At 39.6% G+C, this 13734-nt stretch overlaps 1 protein-coding gene across 7 annotated transcripts in view; it reads right to left on the reverse strand.

Moving 5' to 3' along the window:
* Nucleotides 1-8671: 8671 nt before the first annotated feature.
* LOC129764539 (NAD kinase-like) overlaps nt 8672-13734 on the reverse strand; it is a 111875-nt gene continuing 106812 nt past the window's right edge. For all 7 annotated transcript variants that reach the window (XM_055763728.1, XM_055763729.1, XM_055763724.1 and 4 more), the window contains one exon: nt 8672-9706. In XM_055763728.1, the coding sequence (XP_055619703.1) occupies nt 9496-9706 (211 nt within the window). In that variant the 3' untranslated portion in view covers nt 8672-9495. The remainder of the gene's footprint in view (nt 9707-13734) is intronic.

Here is a 13734-nt window from a genome sequence, read left to right on the forward strand (position 1 = left end):
GGAATCCGAACAAATGAAGCGTTCAAGTTTGCACCAAAACGTGCGGTCCTTAATGTGTTAAGATACGTTTGCTTGTTAGGATCGATAACGTGTTCTCGTGTTTATTTAGACTCTTTAGGGTTCTTTTTGTCATGCAGTATTTCAGCTTACAACCATGGCGAGACAGGTGTGTCCTTCCAACATATGTATGCCTAACAAAAAACAAACACAAAAAAGATTTTCAATTTTCACACAAACCAAAATCAAGGAAAACATTAGTTTGAGTTATGCTAAGTGTTTCAACAACAATTATTTACAGTATATAAGTTTACCCAAGCGACATCGTCTTCTTCTCAGCAACAGATCCGATGACTGTGTGTGCCTTCAATTCATGTTTACTGTCCTTTCAAATGGGAACAAACAAAATTGAGGGTGAGTACAATTTATTACTGTTCACGATTTACGCAGATTCTTCCAGGAAATCTCTTCTATAAAAGCTACCCTTGCTTATCATGTCTGAGCATCCCACAATGCGTTTAGAAAAAGCATAAATGCATGCGTATTGTTTCTGCGTTTTGTGATGCTATTTGCTGCCACCCGCAAGCAAGCAAAAAAAGCATAGAGTGAAAAAAAACAACGGTCCGATAAAGCAAACATAAACCAAACGATTCTGCTTTTGTTTAACGATGTGTAATTCCATCCTCCGTAATGACGTCATTGGATCCCGTCCCTATTATGATGGTCCGCTCCGACGAAGATTAGTAGAGCGTGAGAAAACCGAAGGCTTCCCTCCAAGTCGGATCGTGTTGCTGATGGGTTGTATGAGTGTGCGTGCGTGTGTCTGTGTGTATTTGTTTGCTTCACCCACCCACATCGTGGGAAAGTTTGTCTTTCACTCGCCAATTTTCCCATTCGCACAGTTTGTTTGAGAAGAACGCGAGAGTGGATGGCTCTCATCGGATTGTACCATGTGCTTTTCTGACTACAATGACGGCATGACTGCTGAGGTGAAGTACTAGAACCCTGGGTGCTCCTTTGGGGAGAAACCGTTGAGTAACAAAACAGTATTTGAACAAAATATGGAATAGAGTCCGAACTGGATTCTTCAAGTAATATAATCACATAAAAAATGCCCGAGTTACGTATGAAATTAACCCTTTGTGGTCGTTTGTCTGTATGTCTGTCTTGTTCAACCACCACAGCAAGGAACCATACTAAATACTTTATTCAACGATTAAATAGTGTTCATATTTTCTAAAATAATGTTAATGTCTAGTGAACTTTTTCATGAATGTATACGGAGTTTCTATGAATAATAGGTACTCGGTACTCGTTATAAACAAAACATTATTTGGATGGAAAGGTGAGAGGTTCTCTATCAAGGGAAACTAATTCTGACCGCAAAGGGTTAAAGGCAAAATTATCAATTCATTGAGCGTGAGAAAATGTTCGCATCTTTTTCGTCAGAAGTGGGTTGTTTTAAAAAAATGCTCATTTATTCACATAATAACCAGTAGAGCAATTGTCCAATAAAAAAAGTATAATCGTTGTATTTTGCAATAACTTTATATAATCGGCCTTATTCTGCGTGGCGTGTGAGGTGAGATGACAATTGTCACTTATGTCACGCGATTCCACCAGGCGTATGCCGTGAGAAATCTCACTTGAATGAACTCTCACTTTATTCCCGCTCTCAAATATACGTGACGATTGTCACATGAACTGGGATTTCTAGGTGACAATCGTCGACATGTCTTGAGGTGTCGACAGTGCATGAAAACAAATGAAAAATTGAAGAGGAATAATAAGTGTTTTTTGGGTCGTATAGAATCGATAGTAATGGTATTATATGTATCAATAAATTCAATTTATCTTCAATTTTCACAGTACGAGAGACAAATTGCAAGTAGTTTGTTTTTTTTTGTTGTGAAAGCGGTAGTGAGTCTGTTATTCCTCAATTGGACGAATAAGCACACCGAAATTATTTTCATTTCATGAAATCTATTTATTTTCTCTAAAATATATCTATCACATGGATATTGTGTTTCATCTATCTATCCGCGAGTCATCGTCACCGAACTGCATATCCATTTCAGAAGCCGTGGTATATGCCCGAGCCGGAGCCAGAGCAACAATTTAACACTGAGAGTGCAGAGAGCAGCAGCAACTACGACCAAAACAAACAAAAATGCTAAACTTTACAGGATGCAATCAACTGTTTCACCAAATCTAAATCAAATACCTGCAAATTCGGCAGAATGTCCTGATACACTAACAACAGGCCAGGTTAAATCAGATCTATAGATACGGTACTGACTGCAGCAAAACAAATATCTGACCTCTCTGAGCGAAACAAATAAAATTCTGGGATGCCAGATGTTTTTTCTCAAATATATGCGATAAAAATTTGAAATATTTGTAAATATGTGCTAATGTCTGACATACTGACCAGCTTCGTTTATCATATGGAATCAATAATGTTTTGTCACTATTTTAAATAGCCTGCAGCAGGAATAAAAGGTTGTGATAAAAGTTAAATGTCTGCAAATTCGTGAACACATGTGCGAATGTGGCATCTTTGATCAGATTTGGCAACCAGCAGAATGAACGCCTTGTCACTTTCTGTTCATCCTCTCACATACATCAAATGAACCTCTCACGGCATCCGAAACGACTGTAGGAATAGAGTGAGGAGAGTTGCGTGATGGTGATGTGACAATTGTCATCTCACCTCACACGCCGCGTAGAATCAGGCCGAATGTGTGCTTAGAATTAAACGACCATCAAACCACGGAAGGGGGTCTTCGTAGGATTGTGTCACATTTACCCGAAACCCACTCACCCGAAAGACAGTTACCCGAAAGATATTCACAAGAATTCCACTCGCTCGAATGTAACAAATACCCAAATGCGACAGCTACCCGAATGTAACATCTACCCGAACCGACACTTTATCCGAATGCCACATTTACCCGAATGCGACGATTACCCGAATGTTACAGTTACCCCAATGTAACATTCACCCGAATGAGACAGTCACCCGAGTATAACAATTACCCGAATGTAACATCTATCCGAATGCGACACTTACCCAAAAAAAGGATATATTCGAATAATACGCAAATTTTATTATTAGGAAGCATTCAAAGTTTTATTTCTGATGAGTGTTATATAAAGATCACATTTGTCTTGTACGTTCATTTCCTCAAGTCTCAAGCCGCCGCAAGCAAACCTGTGTTTCACCGATTGCCAGATTAGTTTGAAACATATGAGACGATCCTCTAGTTAGCATACCTTTATCTGGTGCATCACGTTTGTAACCAGGCAATCAAAATGCATGATATACATAATTAACCGGGCAAACGTAATGCACCAGGTAAACGTATGCTGTCCGACGGACAAAGGATCGTCTCCTATGTTTCACGCAAACCGGGCAATCGAAGGAACACAGGTTTGCTTGCGGGTCGGCGGCCGACTCGGATTGCGTCACCTCGGCGGCTTGGTGCCGCCTCGGTTCCTTATCCTCGTTAAATTACATTGACCTCAGAATAAATTTCATCACCAAATAATAAGTTCATGATAAAAACTGCGCTGCGGTTGTAAATACGTAAGTACCATTTATTCTTATAAGTTCTTTTCACATTTTCATGGCATTTATGCTTTGTAATTTTTATGTTAAATTTCCTACCTAATTTTCAGAATATCTCATAACCCATGTTCATTTCTGAATGATCACTTGACTTTGAAAATCAATACGGAAAGGAATGAAGACGGCATGTCAATTGTGCCTACACTAATTTCTAAAAATGAAACAGCGAAATCTTCAACGTTTTTTTCGAATTTCCTCATTACAATTTATCATTTTAATTCGTATTTTTGCTGCTTTTTCATGTTGTTTTTATTTAATCTTATTTATCAACAGGAGATTCGACAAAACTCATAATCTGATTTGTCGGAATTTTTCCTTCTTCATTCGGGTAAACATTCCATTCGGGTAAATGATGCATTCGGGTAAATGTCGCATTCGGGTATTAGTTACATTCGGGTAATCATAGCATTCGGGTAAACGTTACATTCGGATATTTGTTGTATTCGGGTAAATGTCCATTCGGGTATATGTTGCATTCGGGTATTTGTTACATTCGGGTATTTGTTACATTCGGGTGAATGTGCTTCGGGTAAACTTGTTTCGGGTGAGTGGTATTCGGGTGAATGGGACACAACCCTTCGTAGCCACATTGGTTGCGCGCTCGCTTACTAATCACGATCTACTTGATCGTGAGTTCAAAACTCAGGGCCCTCTATTGACCATCTTTGTGTTGTTATAAAATAACTACATCCACGCAACGTGAGTTAATTGTCTCATCTACAATGACGGACAAAATAATGAGATAATTACTTATTGAAACAGATCCAATTGCGAGGCTTACTAGAATAAATCTCAAATCACATGTTTTATTGTCAAATTATTCACCCTTATTTTTGATTTTGAATGAATAGAAAACGTTCGAAAGTATGCCTCATTCGCATACTCGGGTTCGTACGAATGAAAACCAGTCTTCAGAATGCAACGCTATGCTGATGTGTAACAGGTTTTGACGTAGAACTACGTCTTTCATTATGGCACCCTCAGAAAACAGATCACGTTTTTATGAAATAACGTTAACGTTGATAAGTATTTTTGCAGCGAACGAATTTTGGAGATTTACATACCAAACGAATCGGAAATTCTCTAAGATTTGTTTGATTTGCTATACAATACAATCCCTTGGTGTGTTAATGGTTTAAATTGATGAAAACTAGAAGCATTCCGATTATCCCATACATTTGTTCTGCTCATTCGTGAGCTTTCCTACCCTGGCCGTCAATAACGAGCAACTTATCGACGAGCAACGAAGGGAAATATTTATCCTAGAGGCGAAACAACTGAATAGTTTAAACCCTCTTAAAGCCAAAAAAGAAGAAGGGAAATATTTACCTAGTGTATAGAAATTGTATCTTGCTGAGGCAAGCTTTTAGAGGCGAATGAATTCTAAAACTTTAAAGCCTCTATAATTCAACAACGAACGAACGAACGGCAAACTTTCATTTTTCGTGAGGCACTCGACTGGTGAACATCATTGACTGGACAGGCCTCGGCGGAAGATCGAATGCCTTTCTCAAGCCATTAGTGAAGAGCAGTAACACGACAGGAGTTTTCGCCGAGGGCCTTTTTGAATGCTAGAGACGAATGAAATAAAGAAGTTTAAAGGCTCTTTAATTCAACAAGGAAGACAAACTTTCAGTATCGTTCTGTATTCGAAGCAATGAATATCGCTCGTTTTTCTTTGTTTTATGTCATCACATGTTTTCGTTTTGGATTGAGCTGTGGATGCGATCAAATTACTCACTCGCTGATGTATCTGGCATTGCAATCATTACATCGAACTCAAGCTAGGCTATCATCGACTCTCCAAGAAAATAATAGTTCTGGAATTTTGTTTGTGATTTAGTTTCATATGACAGTAGCAAAATTCCTTACCAAGGATGACAGCTAAACTAATCCGGACCGGCAATATTAACAGAATGGGGTTCTGTTAAGAAGAGCGCAAAACGGAGATAAGTGTGTGTATATTTAGTTACTTCTGCGCTTCAAGCCTGCTTCTTCAAGTAGCTGCTGCCTATCTATCTGCTGTGTGCATCGCATCAATCGCCTAATTTTTTGAAGCGATGATGGGCGATTTTTTGGTGCTGCCAATTTTTAAGTCGCGATAATAAATATCGGGAGGGGAGATAGCGGAAGGGGAATATTCGCGCTAGGGTATGAATAATGGATATCTGCTGCTCTACTATTCGAAGCAGTTAACATCACTTGTTTTCCGTCATCATAAGGTCTTCGTTGGTGCCTTTGACATTGCATCAATGCATTGAACTGACGCTATGGTGAAGCAAGCGTTAAGGTTGTGCGCCATATAATTATTTGGGGAATATCAAGCTAGACCATCGTGAGTGTCGTGCTGGAATGTTATGAGTTATTTGGGATCGCATGCCAGTCGCAAAACTGCCTTCAACAAGTATGGCATATAACATCTTATCATAATGAACCAATCCAACTCTTTTCGATGTTATTGAGATTAACAGAAAGAGTTTATTTCGTTTATTAAGTCACCAACAAAGTAAATGTCGTTCTGAAGTTTTGTATGTGATTTGGTTTCACTTGCCAGTAGCAAAACTTTATCCACTAAGGATGACAGCTGAGCTTCTCTCGAGAATGAGAAAGTAATGAAAATTTTCTCGAGGCCAGTAATATCAATAGAAGCGTTTCTTTCGAGAATAGCGCAAAATGAAAATTTCGCAACATTCTAAAATAATGTTCTAAGTTAACAAGGAAGCAACTTGAATAAAATAACAGCGTAGTTCTACGTCAACAATACGGTCATGTCTTGGACACAACCTCCTATAATTTTTTGTACTCAATTGAGTTCCCATTCCAATTAGTTGGCATTTTTTAGAAAAATATTAAACTTGCAAAAAAAATGGACATTTTTTTTTTATTGCACCTACCTTTGCTAATGAGTCAACCCTCTCATTACCCGGAATTGAGTAATGTGAAGGGACTCAGACAAAGTTAATGACATAACAGCGTCTGATTAAAGCACTCAAAATTTCTCGTATTCTCTCAAGGAAGTACGGCGAGTGCTTCTCCGGCCTCACTGAACGAAAAGTTTCGACAGAGCTAAGACTATCCGTTACAATGTAATAGTGTTCAACAGGTCGTGAGGAGATGCTGTCCAGCGCCCAGTGTATTTTGTTGCTATGATTGATAGGATCACATCCACCGTTGATCTATATTTCCGGAACCCGAACTGCATCTTCAAGAGTCCGTGTTCAGATTTTGTGCATTTTGTCAATCTGTTAAGAAGGGTTTTCTTCAGCAGTAGTTTCTAGGAGGCAAATTAGCCTATACGAAGAAGGTTCTCCTGACTTGCAGCTTCCCTGGTTTAAGTGGCAGTACCAGTTTCTGCCTGTTTAAAATATCTGATATTGATTCAGACACTTTTGCATCGTTGCCCTGAAAATGTCTGAATTAACTCGTACCGCGACTTTGAGGGCCACATTAGGGATTCCACCGTGGCCAGGTATTTTTTAACCTTTTAATTCTTCTTCTTCTTCTTTTGACGTAGGATTACGTCTTTCGGGAACATATTGGGGTACAAATTGAAAATCGAAAATCGAGCACATCGTGAAAATTGTCCAATTTCAAACGCTCCTTGCTCAGTCATTTCATGATGGATTGATGATATTTTTGCGTCAATCGATTTCGGCACTCCACAACTTTTTTTTATATTGAATAAAATAATGAATGTCATGAAACTAACCATCGAACAATTGAAAAATCTCAACCCCTATCCTAACGGAAATACCCACTTCTGATTGGTCGAAATTGACGACACACGCGGCGGTTCCCTAACAGACACACCAAAACCAAGCTGCCTGGAGGAAATCGACATCACAAATACATGAAAGTAGGAGGAGCTGTTGCTCCCACCGAAATGTGTTCCCTAACAGAGACATCAAAACCAACCTGCCTGGGGGAAATCGACATTGGAAATACATGAAAATAGGGGGAGTTTATGTTCCTACCGAAATGTATTCCCTAACAGAGACATCAAAACCAAGGTGCCCGGGGGAAATCGACATTACAAATATATGCAAGTCGCGGGCATTTTTATATTGCAAGTAAGGTGAGTGTTACGATTAATTCTAGCAAATAAACTTAAATTTGGAACGTTAATGTTGGTTGCTTCGTGAAATTTCATATCAATGACCGATCGTGTATTGTGAAAAAAATTAGCACAAGTGTAAGTATAAAATTTTATATGGTAGCAGTTGTGTTAAAAATGACGTGATATATGAAACGATTTATTTCAATTTTCATAAATAAAAACCAAGGTGTGTTCCCGCTCGAGAACGGGTCGTTTGGTTCAAGCTCTCTGTTCTGTTGTGTTCATTTTTTTCTTTATTTCATCCATACATAACATAGGAAACATCTCGTCTAGGATCACAGAGGGCGGTTTCCACCATATCTCGTTCCACTTCGGTATCTTATATCTGATACGCACCATCCAACGAGTGTTTACCATCCTTATGTCATCATCACTCGGTGAACACTGGTGGAGTGAACAAACAATATCCAACAACCAAACAAAACGGCCCTTTATAGGGTCAAAGAGTTTAACGATGTAATTCTTCAAACATACCCAAAATCAACAGATAGCCTAACGGAATCCTACGTCAACTATGCGGTCGTGTCTCGGAAACAACCCTCCTGTGACATTTTCTTCTTTTTGGCTTAAAGAGGTTTTAAACTTCGCAGTTCATTCGCCTCCATTTTAATGCTACCAGAGTAGCTCTTCTGTGAACACTCTTCTTCTTTCTTTGTTTTTAAGAGGCTTTAAACTTTGCAGTTCATTCGCCTCTAATGAACACTCTCTCGACGTTCATCGGGTCATACTGCGAGAAGAGCTTCAGCAACAACTTCCGTTTCAATATTTCGATGCCGCACATAGTGGTTTTCTTTCTCTGTAACACTCAAGTCGTTGTTTTTGAAATCAGTTTCCTCTGGACAGCTTACCTTGCTACGGGTAATATTGTATGTAGAGAATTTACAATGAGTCAATAGGATGTGATAACACAAAAATAGTTACCTAAATTGAGCTTCGTAAACTTTTTTTTTCATTTCTTGTTAAATACTTGATATAAATTTTTAAAAGATCAACTTTTCCTAACGGCTAATATTAACAGTTTGTTTTGATTTTCCAGATTTGCCATTTCTTTCACTGTCTTTGTTCGTAAACTCATAAACCTAGTTCTGAAAAAAATACAAAACAAAAAAACAGTAACCTAATCGCCTATAACGTTTGCCTTTCACACTCACACTTGCGCTTTACCCTTTCTAGATTTTACAGTTTGTTCCGCGTTGATGTGTGTTTGTGTGCCTTCTTATCATAGAGTTTATTGTATTCGCTTACGTCAAACTTGAACATGAACAGTGGATTACAATGTGCCTATCAAATCTGCCTCTAATTCTCTCACTTTAACACTTTTGGCTCCAATCGGAATGAACAAATCACTAGCATGCATTATCGGTTTACCTCTTCTCGCACTATCGTTCTCTACATCCCAGCCATTACAGAACACAAATATATTTTCCTAACACGTGACGAGCTGAACTCGTTCACACTAAAAATTTGAAACATTTCTCTACCGTTTTTTAATGATTGTAGGACTCTCCGAAAATGGTAACTGAAAGTCGCATCGTAAAACTGTTGCGCTGCTGATCTGAAATCACTTGACCACAAAAAATTCATCGCTCAGTTGCACACTTTAAAATTCAAACCTCGAAGTAGACACGGTTTTATCTGTCTTTTTCCAACAACCCAACACCACTCCTCTCACAGGTACAATCTACGCCGGCAGATGTAGCCAACAGTGAGCCCCCCTCTCTCTAACAACCGTGAGCAAGTGGGGACTCACTTAGGTTTCCAAATTATCCATGCCCCGTTCGATTTCTTCAATGGCGCTATCCTCGGTGCCCGAACCGGTCAGGTCGGACAGCTCGTCCAGGCACTTCTGCCGCTTGCGCACATTCCAGTGCAGGCACTCGGCCAGCGAGTCGAACCAATCGGCTATCTGGTCCTGGGCGCATATACTCGGCACCGGGTAGATCGACGTCGTCACGTGGAGGCTATGGAAGAAATGAGCGAAAAGGTGTGTTATTACAGAATTAAAAATGACGAGAATATTCCTCTTGACCCGTTTATTGAAATGATAAATTCCCCACCTCCGCTCCCTTTCATGCTGAACCCCTTCCCCTGCTATTCTTCAATAAAATGGTCCATCTTTAGCTTCCTATATAGATGCCCCACCAATTCCTTCTACTACAAAAGTTCCCCGATGCAAGGTTTACCCCGAAGGCAAGACAGGGCCATATATCGTTTTTGACGTAGGGCTACGTCTTTCATTTCTATACCGGGGTGTAAAATCAAAGTTTCGAAAACGAAAGCGTTACGCCGGAGACCGAGATTTTGAGTGTTAATAGCTCCTAAACAACTGAACGAAATGGTATGATAAACACTTCATTCGAAAGATAAAATGTCTACGCGTTCTATACTTGTTACTTTCTGATCCAAAAACTTGTTTCAATAGTCTTAAATTTGCTTTCAAAATAGGCTATTGAAATCACCAATCGGTATATAAGCGAGCGCCGCTCGGAAATCCACTCAGTTCTAATTGAACAGCGAATGGAGCATGTTGTCGCTGTTGTGGTGAAGCTCTTCATTTATCATGAAAGCGCGGATGAACGGTGTCACCAAGAGCCTGTTTGTGCACCTTAGGCCAGAAGGGAATCCATCAGGAGGAGAGTGATGCTACAAACGGTTCCCCGGGAAGATCTCGAAGCAGCCGCTACACACACACACATACACGCACGGAATTCTTTCCGTTTGGATCGAGAAAGATCCGGAAAATAATCTGCCAGTTCCTCTAGGAATTTAAAAATACATTCATGTGAAAGAGTTTATTTGAATGTTTTTGAATGTATTTGAATGTTTTTGAATGTATATGTAACACTGTGACCAAATATGTTTCAATCAAGTGCTATTAACAGATGGTTATCGAGTTAGCATTAACCACTGGTGGGCTTCCAGTATCGAGGAAAATGTGGAAATATCTAATCGTTACTGAAAATAATCTGCCAGTTCCTCTGGGAATTTAAAATTACATTCATATGAAAGAGTTTATTTGAATGTTTTCTATCCATGTAACACTGTGACCAAATACATTAGGTTTTGTGATTTTTCAATCAATCGCAATCAACAGGATAGCTTCTGAAGATTATTCTTCCCCATCAGTAGAATATTTCCGTATCCAATATTGGATGCATAAAACCTTGTGCCTCTCGTTTTCGAAGTTCTCCAAATATTCATTCATTCAGAATGAATTCAGATTCAACTTCATACAAATGATCTCTAAATCAACGATAGTCCTACGTCACCCTTGCGGTTATACCATAGATATAACCCACTTCCTGTTTTTAGACGTAAGTCTAAGCCAATAGACGCCATCTTGAAGACGGAAATCTTGAAGAATTTTTCTGCAGTTGTCGAGGTTAATCGTGACAAACTGCGAGTAGTTGTTGTGCACCTTGCCAAAGCAAATGATATTGTTAGGTATGAAGGCTTTAAAAATGACTATCGTGTCTACATTCCCTGTCGAGAAGTTGAGATCGACGGAATGATCACTGCACCGGATCTCACGGAGGAATACATCGCGCAAGAAATCGCATTCCGTAGCTATCAAAGACTCGAAGAAAGTGTATATCCCGTCGGACTCGTTTCGGGTCACTTTTGTCGGCTCAGCTCTTCCCGATATTGTAGCCATTGATAAAATTCGTTTACCAGTGCGCCTTTTCATCCCGCGTCCCATGAACTGTCTTAAGTCTAAGCAATTTGGACACACGATGTCTTTTTGCTGTAATTAATAACTTTGTGGTAAATGCGGACAGGAACATGCCGATGATGAATGCCCGAAACTGAAAATTAAATGTATTCGTTGCGGTGAAGCTCCACATGACCTAATTGTATGCCCAGCACACAAACAGCGTGCGAAACCAATCAAGCGTTCTTTGAAAGAACGCTCTAAGCACGCTGATATTTTGAAGAAGTCTTTACCTAAGACATAGGGAAATTATTTTGCTATTTTGCGCAATGACGAACCCGTTGCAAACACTACTAATGCAGGAAGCCTTTGGGCTTCACGAGGAAACCCTGGGAAAAGACAAAGACAGTCCATCTCATCTGAGTCCTCAAATACATTAGTGACCCCCCAAACTAGAACGTTAATTTTGAAGAAACGCATGGCAATTGAACAGAGGCCTGTATTCCCTGGTCTACGCGCTTTCTCGTTTAACCAGAGGCCCTCGGTATCCCCTACTATTCAAAGTCCTGAATTGAACCAACCTCCCCAAACTAATTCCAACAGTAATACCCAATTTTCACAATTTGAACAACAGCTTCAAACAGGGCGTTGGCATTTTCAGTTCTTGTAGATAGCATTTTGAATGCTCTAAAGGTTAGTGAGCCTCTTAAGACCCTCATGGTATGCCTACTCCCAGCAGTAAAGACCTTCTTGAAAGAAAAATTAGCTTTACTTGCTGCGTTTACATCTTTCGATGGATAATTCAGCACAACAGGCTAAGGATTCAATCACTGTTATACAGTGGAATTGAAGAAGCCTGTTGCCTAAATTAGACACATTCACATTTTTAATTCATTGTTTCAAGTGTATTGTATTCGCCCTTTGTGAGACGTGGTCTCTCCAGAGAACGAATTGAACTTCTTCGATTTCAACACAATTCGTCTAGATCGTAATGACACGAAAATGCCACTCCTTTTATAGAGTCCATTTCCCTCCGATCACAGGAATTGAGGATGTTGCTTGCCAGACAAAAATCAATGGCAGAGACCTCTGTATTACTTCAATTTATATTGCTCCTAGAACTGTAGTTTACCGTCAACAGCTCAGAGATATTGTCGAAGTCTTGCCATGTCCTCGTTTAATTTTGGGTGATTTCAGTTTGCATGGAATGGGTTGGGATTCACTATATGATGATCCCCGTGCCATATTGATTTATGATCTATGCGATAATTTCAACATGACGACTCTAAACACTGGGGAGGCTACTAGGATTACAAAAACCCCCGCACGAGATAGTGTTCTAGGCTCCTCTTCGTTATTATTGGATTGCGTATGGAAGGTTCAATTCAAGAACCCCCATGGTAGTGATCATCTTCCTATACTTTTATCTATTGCCAATGACTCATATCCATGTAAGACAGTTGATATTCCGTATGACTTTACGAAAAATATCGACTGGATGAAATTTCGGGAAATAATCTCTGAATCTATTGGCTCGGTTCATGATTCCTCTCGAAGAATATAATTTCATTTCTGGCTTGATTTATGAGAGCGCTCTACAAGCCCAAACAAAACGTGTTCCTACCACTCAATTTCGACGCCGTCTTCCATAGAATTCGTAGAATTCTCACTTGCCCTTCAACTAACAACTTGGCTTCTGGAGTGGATAAGATAAAGTTCAATATATTGAAGAATCTTCCCCACTCTGTCAAAAGACGTATGCTGAACTTGTTCAACAAATTTCTAGAGCTCAACATTGTTCCTCGCGACTGGTGACAAGTTAGAGCTATAGGCATACGAAAACTCAACAAGCCAGCCTGCGATCACAATTCATATAGGCCAATCGCAATGCTATCGTAAATTGCTGGAGATAATGATTCTTTTGACGGAGGACTACGTCTTCCATTTCTATACCGGGTGTAAAATCGAAGTTTCGAAAACGAAAGCGTTACGCCGGAGACCGAGATTTTGAGCGTTGATAGCTCCTAAACATCTGAACGAAATGGTATGATAAACACTTCATTCGAAAGAGAATATGTCTACGCGTTATATACTTGTTACTTTTTGATCCAAAAACTTGTTTCAATAGTCTTAAATATGCTTTCAAAATAGGCTATAGAAATCATTAATCGGTATATAAGCGGACGCCGCTCCGTAATCCACTCAGTTACAATTGAATAGCGATTGGAGCATGTTGTCGCTGTTGTGGTGAAGTTAACTTCGTTTATCATGAAAGCGCAAGAGCCTGGAGAGTGATGCCACTGAAAAGGCGACCAAGGAAATATCAGCATCGAAAAA

Source organism: Toxorhynchites rutilus, chromosome 2 (genome assembly GCF_029784135.1).
Source record: "Toxorhynchites rutilus septentrionalis strain SRP chromosome 2, ASM2978413v1, whole genome shotgun sequence".
NCBI lineage: Eukaryota > Metazoa > Arthropoda > Insecta > Diptera > Culicidae > Toxorhynchites > Toxorhynchites rutilus.